Genomic DNA, 10,682 nt, shown 5'->3' on the forward strand with positions numbered 1-10,682 from the left:
CTCCAATGGACTTTGTCAGAAGCTGGCTGGAAAGGTTGCAAAGAGCACTCACATGACCCTAGTACTCTGCAATGCTGAAAACACCTAAATTTTGATCATTTGACCAAATGGGGGATGCTAGGGTGGTTGTGAGACAACTGGTCATCACTTTTTTTCAGTGCCACTTAAGCTTGAATGGTCATTAAACGAGTGGTTGTAAGTTGAGGACTATCTGTACTGGACAGTTCATGGTCAAAACTAGGCATGTTTTCTCTATATAAATCATTGCAGAGAGAAATCAAAAGTCTGAAAGTTGGAGGAGGAGAGTGGTGTAGTGGTTAAAGTGCTAAACAAAGTTGGCAGGCTCGGGTTCAAACCCACTGATGCTGGAGAACTCTGGATGTCCCTTAATCCGAGCTACTCCACAGGACGATGGTTGTAAGAATAAAAGTCATATTTTGCTCATGGAGAAAGAAGGACTGCGATTCCGATTTGTACATAACAGTCTCTCTTGAACTAGAACAAATCATTCAACGCACAACCAGGATTAAGATTTTTATTGTTCCTTGGTTATATTTCACAATAGGCCATGGAACTTACACACTGGCTGAAACCAATTGAGCCATATACCACATCATTGCCTCAAACTGAAAATCAACTATTATTTCGAGTCATTGTTCTCTGGAAAAAAAAAGCCTGCCTAACCTAACCAAAAAAAAAAGTATTTTCTTCCAAGTAGAGGAAGGGAATTGCATTAGGAAATGCCTCTGAAAACAACAGGAGCTTATATGTGAGAACACTGAGTTAATAGTTTTAGAAAACACTAGTAATTTTACATGAAATTGATTTTAATGGTTTATGATTCAAATATTAATTCATTTTCTCTCAGGTCCACTCTATTTTGAAATGGTTTCTGGGTGGGGGAAGAGAGTGTGTATGAGTGTATGTGTGTGAGAGATCCAAAATTGGTTGCAGCTGCAGTTGGCAACTTTAAATTGACAAAGTAGGGAAGCAAGGCATTGAGTAAGATTTTCACTGCCCTGACTGTACTCTTCTTCAGGGGAGGAGAGAGAGAGGCAGGGCACAAATAATGCCAAGCTTTTTAGCCACTGTCCTATGGCTGAACCTATAATTTTACCATATTATAGGTACTCTATTGTCATCCAGTCTGCTAAAATGTAAGACTACACAGCAGCTCTCTTAATTTTGAAGCTTCACAACATGGCAAGAGTACCAACCCAGACTTAAAAATGAAATTACAAGTTGAAATGCAAAACAATATCAAATGTAATCATAGAGATTAATAATCCATGCATATAGTCATATCTAAGCTTGACATTAACACAATTGCAATGAACACATTAATGGAGTTTATTTCTATGTAATATTTTTGGATTGCAGCTTTGATCAAAACTATTAACAATTCTGAATACAACTGTATAATTCTGAACACAACGGCATTAATTTAACAATTGTTCTGAAATCCTAGAAGGTAAATACTGCTAAAGCTATTTTTTATTAATCCTTCTCTACTAAACTAAAATGATATATATGTAGACAAGCTAGAAGTTCTGGACTGTTCCCAGAAGTAAAAATACTCATTCAATTCCTTTTGCCTTCAGCTCTTCTCTAACACGTTTCAGATAATTAGGATCAGGGTAACCAAAACTAGAAAGGAGACGAAGAGATTTGCTTTAATCAAGGAAGCACTAAACACAAATGCTTAATAATACTATCCAATGCTGAATTGAAGTATTTTAAATATATACTTAATTAGCAAATACATAAAATAATTTAACAGTTTAAATTATACTTGAGAAAAAAATAATTTCACTGATGTATGAATAAGGAACAAGTTGATATACGTAATAATGCTGTTACAAAGATCTAATAGAAGAGAAAATTGGTAGCTCAGAATTGAATTGTGGGGTTCTTGATGCTGAGTTTGGTTATTTTCTTGCAGATGTTTGCAAAAAAACAACCAAGTTCAGAGAGCACCAAGGGCCCTACAACACAAAGATCTTCCTGATGTTTACAGTTCCACTGAAAATAATTTATAACTCCTTAAGAAACTCACATTATAAAGTGTACCTGGTGAACTTTAATGATTGTTTTAAGATTGCTTTTTTATATTTTGCTGATAAAGAAAAATATAGGTACCCCCAACACGAGTGACATCGAGCTGGCCACACCCACCCCGGCCCCATGAGGGGCCCTGATGCAGCCCTCAATAAAATAAGAGTTTTGACATCCCTGCTCTAACCTAATATTGGTTGAAACACCCATAGGGAGCTTGGATTTTTATGGAAGTTAAAACACATGGAGGGAAAGCACTCCCATTTTCTTCCAGGCCTTTTGCCTACATGCACTTCTCATTCCCAGATCCCACCCCCTCTTTCAGACAATGTGGGATAGGAAAAGAAGATTTGTTCTGAGGAAGAGAACTTCATTCAGAATTCCCTGCTCTTCATCAAAACCTACCCCAGTCCATTCAAAACATATTTGGAACACTTTAAAGGGGTGTGTGTGGGGGGGGGGAACCAGTGAGATATTCCTGCTAAGATTGAATGGGAAGATTGATTGTCACAGAGTCCCCTCAGAGCAAGCTGAGAAATTCTAGGAGCTGAAGTCCACAAGTCTTAAAAGTTGCCCAGTTTGGAGACTCTTGTATTAGATCAACCATTTCTAGCATACGCTGAATTACAAAGCTCATGTTCCCAGAACATGGGCATTGTAATCCCATTTACCTAAAAGGCACCCAACAGGAAACAATTGTTTTATCAACACTTGACGAGTTCCAGAATAATCAAAATTGCATGCAAAATGATATCAAGGGAAATCTATTATTCTTTATCTGAAAAAAAAAATAACAAAAATTTGAACTTACTTTTTTTCTCCTCCATGAGGGGAAGTTTTGTGATGAATGTCATTCCAAGTAACCACGTCATTCGCACCTGTTGTTCGCGACTGGCCCACTGTGAAAATCAAACCTTGGTCAAAGGCCCGTTCCAGCAATTTCAGAATTTCTCTTCCTTCTTGGTTGTCAGGCAAGTATGCTGTGCGGGACGTTCCATAAAAATGTTTCCCTGGGTGAGGATGCCTTTCCTGGTTTGGAAAGAGTCAGAAATATTAGACATATTCCATTTATTTCAGATTTAATTGTAAGAGGTTAACCGTTGTGTAGCTATTCTGATCGGAAGTTGAAAAGGTGCAGCAGAAGGGACAGGGACATATGTGTTGTACTGTTACCGCATTCTTAAAAAAGCAGTAGCTCTCTCTGCCAATGACAGGGTAGAACTGCAACCCTGGGAACCCCTGTGCTTGAATTACATCAGAGGTCTTCAAACCTGGCAGCTTTGTGGACTTCAACTCCTAGAATTGGCTGGAGAATTCTGGGAGTTGGAAGTCCACAAGTCTTAAAGCTGCCAAGTTTGGGGACCCCTGAATTACATAAATAGTAAGAAGGCACCATAATCTTGGTGCATGCTGTCATCCTCTTCTTGAATTGAATACGTTATTTTCCTGGAGCTGAAAGCTTTCTGTTAATCTAGGACAGTGAATCTAGGAAATGCATGTCAAAGGTAACATGCCATGACATCTTGGGGGAACATGCCAGCATTCACTAACTCCCGACAATAACTACAGTGGTACCTTGCTACTTAACTGCTTTGAAACTCATTGAATTTGGTACTCAACACATTTTGATACAAAAATTTCATCCTGGTATTCATCATTTGCTTGGTACTCAATGCACAAGCTAGAACTTATCAATGTTGGCTTGCCTTGTGAATCACCTTGTGATTTTTCCTTATGGGAAAAATCTGTTTGGTACTCATCATTTTTAATACTCATTGTGCCTCCTGGAACCAATTAACACAGAGTATTGTACCACTGTACCTTGGTACCCATTGTTAATTCTCAAAGTCGTGCCCTGTTCTCTTGTGATTCTTGAAGGTTGTGGAGGCCATGCGAAAAAAGGGGTGTGTTCTCAAGCAGCCTCCAGACCTTGCAGAAAGCAAACATCTGGGCCACGCTATTATGTGGCCTCAGAGCCTCCCAAAATTAGCTGAGAAGAGAGCAAGCTTCCACTGAGGCTGTAGACGCCGTGGTATGCATGCCATTCTAGCCTCTGCATAGATGTTTAGAAGACTTCTAAAGATTTCTACATCTCTTGCTTTTACACTCCTAGCTGAATTGGTATTACATTATTTCCTTGTAATGTAAATATATTTTTAAAAAGCCTGAAACACAAGAGGGAGACTAATTATGGCACAGAAACATCATACTGTTGCTCCAACTTACTGTCTGAATCCCGTCAAATATACGGTAAATAATAGTGATGGTTCCAGAATTCTTATGACCAGGCAGGGAAGTGCTAGTTTTGTAGACGTCCATTTTCCCTGGGGGTTGATTTCCTTTTATATTTCCATAGAAAACATTGCACATAGGGCAGACCGGTTTGTAATTCATTGCCGTTCTTATGCAGGCTGCACAAAATGCGTGCTTGCATTTGGGCAGCACTTCTTTCTGTTGGATTGTATTCAGGCAGATGGGACACTCCTCTGGTTGGTCTTCCGTTGCCTTCCTTATTGGCGGTTCCTGAGAAGGGACCTGCTGCATTTTGTGATATCTTTGTGACTCAAAGGATGCGCTTGTGGCAGCCCCAACACCGGAATCAGGAATGGCTGTTGATTCACTATTTACAGCTACAAATTTCTCACTATTCAGGGACTTTATGGCCACCTGTGTTTGTTCTGTGGAATAATTTCCTTTTAGCTTCCCATAGACTTGGTTGCACACAGGGCAGACCGGGTTGTAATTCATTGCCGTTCTTATGCAGGCTACACAAAATGCATGCTTGCATTTGGGCAGCACTTCTTTCTGGTGGATTGTATTCAGGCAGATGGGACAGCACTTCTCTTGTTGGACTTCCATTGCCTTCTCTGCTGGCTGCTCCTGAGAAGGAACCTGCTGCATTTTGTCATGTCTTTGTGACTCAAAGGAGGTGCCTATGGCAGCTCCAACACTGTAATCAGGAATGGCCGTTGCTTCACTATTTACAGCTACAAATTCTTCACTATTCAGTCTCTCCATGATGTGCTTTTCAGCAAACAATATGTTTTCAGGAAGACCGTAAATGTAAAGGCAGTTTTCCTTTAGAGACAGTTTTACTTTGGGATATTTATATTGGAAATATGTAAATAAATCCTTCAGTTTTCTTTTCCAATCTTCCAGAGGTTTCAAAGGAATTTCTTTTATTTGTGAACTGTTTAAATAATTCAGGTACTCATACTGAAAAAACTCAGAAGCTTCTGAAGATCGATCTAAACGTGTATACGTCTGGGGCATAAAAATGATGCGTGTTAAGTGACCATCTTGACAATGTTTCTCCTCCATTCTAGTACAACACTCGTTGTTTATTAATTCAATTTTTCGATTTAACATTGGTTTGAGAAATGCAAATACAGCAGCCTCAACTTCAATGCCAGATGGCTGTATGCGGGGATCATTTTTTTTATTCCAGTTCTTTGCTGTCATTTCGTCTAACAATGCCTTTGCATCTGAAACTTCCTTTGTGGGGCCTTGAAGAACAGCTGTGTCCTTGTATTTTTTAATAATAATGTGTTTGCATTTGCTTTTTATCATCTCATATGTGTGGCTCTCAATGAAAGGAACTGTTTCCTGTTTTAGATCTCCTGCTACTTTCTGGAAAAGCTGGACAAACTCCTCCTGAGCTTTCTTGGTAAAGTTTGGTACCCCCACTGAAGAAAACCAGACAGAAGTAATTCCATTCTCAGTGTTGCCTGTTACCAATTTTACATTGAATGTCTCCTCATTTTTTTTAATTTCTTCCTTGTAGACTTGTCCAAAATATTCAAAGATACCTGAAGGAACTTCCATCTTGGGCAGTTCTTCTAAATCACTCCTGTATCTTCTGTTGTGATCTTCCTTTCCTTCAACACAATTGTCCTGCTTTTTAGGTTGCAAAAATTCACTGTCGCGATGGTCTCCAAGGAGCTTCTCAAAATGAGAGTGTAACTTTTCAATATCCTCATAGTGTCCCACCACTTTTTCAATACCAAGACGACTTGACGCAATTTCTATCTTTAAGGTGGGATATAAAGCGATCACCTGATTTCTCTGCTCTTTAGTGAGCAAGTCAGTATTCAAGGTGGCAGAAACCTCAAGAAATATCTAAAAATAAATAGAGAGGAGGAGTACACAAAGAAATGTGAGCCACTACAATAAAAATGATACACCAGATTTAACATACAAGGTTCATTTTCTACAGCGAAGAATTTCACAGTGAGATAGCACCTTCCTACTTCAGTCATTTTCTGGTATCAATCTATTCCTTCTAATAAACAAGGTTTTCCAGCATGGCAAATATACTCTCCTACACTTTGGCTTTTAAGGAGGCCTAAATGTTTATAAATATTGCAAATTAGCAGATATATAAAAAGGAGGAAGTCAGGAACTTTATAGTTTTTATAAAAACTATTTTAAAAGAAAAGCTTTAAAAACTTTTTGCTATTTTGAATTTCTTAAAACTTTTTTGTTCATCTGTATTTTCTTCTATCAACATGTATAAACACATAGATGTGCACATGCACACATACACTTGTACCAAATAACAATATCTAACAAATAACAACTCTGGGGCTTGATTTTGCTAATTGGTAAAATGGAAGTGTCATTATTATGTAAAATTAATTTATGGTACATACAATGTCTCACTACATGGGGCTCCCCTTGAGGAGCACCCGGAGGCTCCAACTGGTGCAGAGTGCGGCTGCGCGGGTGGTTATGGGAGCAACGTGGTGCTCCCATGTTACACCTCTCCTGCGTGAGCTGCACTGGCTCCTGGTGGTCTTCCGGGTGCGCTTCAAGGTCTTGGTTACCACTTTTAGAGTGCTCCATGGCTTAGGACCCGGGTACTTACAGGACCACCTGCTGCTACCAGTAGCTTCTCACCAGCCAGTACACTCATAGAGAGGGGCTCCTCAGGGTGCCGTCGGCCAAACAGTGTCGACTGGCGGCCCCCAGGAGAGAACCTACTCTGTGGGGACACCTGCTATCTGGAATGAGCTCCCTCCGGAGATACGGAGGCTCCCAGATTTACACACCTTCCGCTGTGCCCTCAAGACCTTTTTATTTCAACAGGCTGGCCTGGCCTAACTTCCCTTTTTAATTGTAAATTTAAAATCTGTTTTAAAATTTTAGGGGTATTTTAATCTGTTCCGGGCCAAACGATTTAATTGGGTTTTATACTGTCTTTTCAATTTTGTAGTCTGTATGTTTTTCTCTTTGGCTGTTCACCGCCCTGAGTCCTTCGGGAGTAGGGCGGTATATAAATCTAATAAAATGAAAATGAAAAAATGAAATAAAATGTCTCACAACATTGAAGATTCAGGATTTTCTATGGTCACATGTAATATGGAGACAGTTGGGAGCTAACATAAGCATTCTAAGTTAAGTAGAAATGTACCTTTTTTCTACCACTTTCATAACCAGCTGCATAGATTTCCCCTTGCTTGTTTTTAAAATCATTCTGGAGGGGCAAAAAGTTTGAAGAAAGTGAAGTTGGAACTGAGCTTATTGCGTTGCTTGTAAACACTGTTCCTGCAGCATCAACCATAGCCAACTCCGAATCTGGAAGAATTTTTATCTTCAAAGTTTCCCCCCCAACTTCTATAGTATGTCCACGATGGGCCTTCACACGCTTCTTCACTATATCACGTTAAGAAAAAAAATAGAATGATTAAAATACGTATTTGTCTTGCTTATATTTTTAGTTATTATACCATAATGGGATGCCCACATCACACAAAGCCCCTCTTTGAGGGAGATGGACAGTTCAGAAATATAAATAAACAATAATAAATTGTTCAGTTAGTATTAGCATATTGTAACAATTCAATCACAGAGATACACAATGTATAGAAATGTTATAGAAATATAGCAGTTTATAGAAATCTAATTTGCATGTCTAAAGCATACTGCTCCTCAGGGCCCAGAAATGCTGAAACAATGTCCTACATGATTCATATTGAGGACAGGTTTAGAAACCTATATAAGGTGAAATTCAACTTACCTTGGTAATGGAATCATGTATATAACAACTTGGCCAGGCATCTTGGAATTTCCTATAAACCCAATTTTGAAATTTTGTAATAAAAGCGGAGAACATTGTTCTCTCTCCATCCTGATGATTTCAGGGCCCCCATTGAATAAGTCCCTGCCTCTATGACCACTGCAGGAATTGGTCACGGAGGCAGAAGATAAATAGACCACTACAATCTTCCCTAAGCTGAAGATTCTTCACTTCAAGACTCAGAATTCTCAGCAGCAACCATGCTGGCTGGGAATTTGATAAGTCCATGAATTTGGAGAGGAGCTTGGCTGATTATACCAACTTCTCCACCATAAATGCACTTGGATGATGGATTTATTACTAGTCATTGGGAAGTTAGTTGCTTTCCATAGTTTTCTCATTCTCCCAGGACTAGCATGAAAATGCAAGCAACTTTCCCCGAATAATAAATATATATTGAAATTTGCAGCAATCATAAGGCAACATCACATAAAAGTTTTTGTAATTCCTACCACGTTGTAAATCTCAATCTAATCGAAGAATCTTAGAAATTCCTAATACAATTAGTTTCCATTTCCATGTCCCCCCCATGGGGGGGGGGAACATAAGATAGTTTAAGCTTGATTGGTGATCAGCATCTACAATCTCCTTCAAATGTTTTTTTTTTTTTACTTGTTTGGGACCTCGCCAAATTTTTCCCTTAGCTCAATGCTTCCCAAAGTTAGACGCTTCCAGAGTGGCCTCCCAAAGTTTGTCAGGCAGCATGGCCATTTTTGAGAAGTTTGGGAGTTGACATCCAAATCTTTGGAAGTTGCCAGAGTTGAGAAATATGACTAGTTCAGTGATTTCTTCTTAAGAAAGAAATTCCCTAGTCTGTAGCCTCTGAAAACATATTAAAGTGTGACTTTGCAAAACACACTGGCTCATGCAAATAATTCCTTCTCCTAGCAGCCATGTACTTTCAAAATTAATGCAGTTGCTTTGAAGGTCATCCCAGCTGTCTGCTTGTATCTAGGTATTCAGGAACACAGGTTTCAGCTGGGGCTGCCCTCAAGTGAGACACAATGCATGAATACACCTGTAGAAATTCCTGGAGAAAGTCTTTGAAGCAGCTGTGCTGCCATTTCCAGAGGATGTGGCTGTATTATAGTTCCAAGGGATATTTCTCTCACAAAAAAACACTTTGTAAAGGGCCTTTCTCAAATGCTAGTTTTATCATATATCAGAAAGCAGCTGATTATGAAGATAATCCACTGCATAATAAGGCAAAAAGCAAATCACTACCCCCTTCACATAAGCTTTTTCATGGGAATTTGGGGAGCTGCAATCTCTAATCTTAACCTCAACTCCAATGTAAGTCAAATACACTTGCTCTAGTTGCAGGGAGGTGTCTGGGAAGAAGACAACTTAAATCAGAACTTCTTTGTACTGAAAAAAATCACACAATTTAAATCCAGGGTTGCTATTTTGGCTCTGAATGCGCAGCAGACTTCTATATCATGAATTAGCTAGAATTATATCTCAGCATGTTTTGGCTAGCCTGTAGTGTGGATTATTTTAATCACAAATTAAGGTGTGACACAATAATCAATACCTGGCAAATATCAGGGACTTGAATCAGGAGGTGGTTTTTTTCCCCCAGGGAAAGGGAGAAAATGGCATTGCCATAACATGCTTCATGATAAAAAATCCAGAGCTGGGAGGCTGCGAAGCCTATCGAATTTCAAAAAAACCCCCACAAAGATGGACGGGCGTAATTTCTACCCGGAGATCAGTTTCCAATTTTGGGGAAAAAAAAAAAAAAAAAAAAAGTCCCTCCCTCTCTTCTAGCCCTATTTCCCACCCAGCTGGTTGCCGATTCACATTAAAGGAAAATCAAAACTACTCTTTTGAAAAAAAGGAAGAAAAAAGTTTCGGGGTAAACGCAACTCTTTGCCAATATCCTTCCCGGAAAGTTGAAAGGGTTCCGGAGCTTTTTAACAGCCTGGAAACAATCTAGCAAGGGATCTGATCTAATATCCCAGCAGTAAAGTTATTTATTAGACTTCTGACGATCACGTATGCATTGGGGAAACCAGCCTTTCCCGGAGTATCATTATTGTTGTTTGAGGTTTTTTATTATTATAATATAAGAGTCATAGTAATAGTAATAATAATAAAATTATAATATTATTAAGTCCTAACGGAGTTTACCCTTCCCAAACTACCGTGAAATTTATCTCCATAGCTACAATAGGTCAAAAATCCCCACTGAAGCCCATGAATCCGTCCGAATCGCTCCCTTCTCGCTCCGCAGGATACCTTCTTCCGACCAGAACCGCACCGAATAGATGCCCCGTTCGCGGTTTTCCATTCTCACGTTGCATTCGCCGCCGTCCGATTTCTTCGGGGACTGGAAATAAATCTCCAGCTTGGCCTCCAGTTTCTCTGCGAAGGTGTTGGGAGGGAAAACCTGGACAAACAGCGGAGTAACATGGCTCGCCATGGCTACGGCCATTTGCCCCCACCCGCTTTTAAAGGAAGCTTTCGCTTTCGTTTCTTTCGCAAGCGATCTGGCCCGAGAGCGGCAGAAAGGGAGAACTCCTCCCTCCTTTGCACGGCGCGACGT

General features: G+C 39.6%; 1 protein-coding gene across 1 annotated transcript; it reads right to left on the minus strand.

Annotated features, from left to right (window-relative positions):
- Positions 1–521: 521 nt before the first annotated feature.
- DTX3L (deltex E3 ubiquitin ligase 3L) lies at positions 522–10,682 on the minus strand. Its single transcript, XM_034423362.3, has 5 exons — positions 10,376–10,682; positions 7,469–7,710; positions 4,282–6,174; positions 2,867–3,084; positions 522–1,647 (listed from the first exon to the last, which is right to left on the minus strand). Exons 1-5 carry the CDS (start codon positions 10,569–10,571, stop codon positions 1,578–1,580), a joined length of 2,619 nt encoding a protein of 872 aa, XP_034279253.2. The 5' UTR covers positions 10,572–10,682; the 3' UTR covers positions 522–1,577.

The sequence above is a fragment of the Pantherophis guttatus genome, chromosome 1 (assembly GCF_059756535.1).
Source record: "Pantherophis guttatus breed Tessera chromosome 1, ASM5975653v1, whole genome shotgun sequence".
In the NCBI taxonomy this organism is placed as follows: domain Eukaryota; kingdom Metazoa; phylum Chordata; class Lepidosauria; order Squamata; family Colubridae; genus Pantherophis; species Pantherophis guttatus.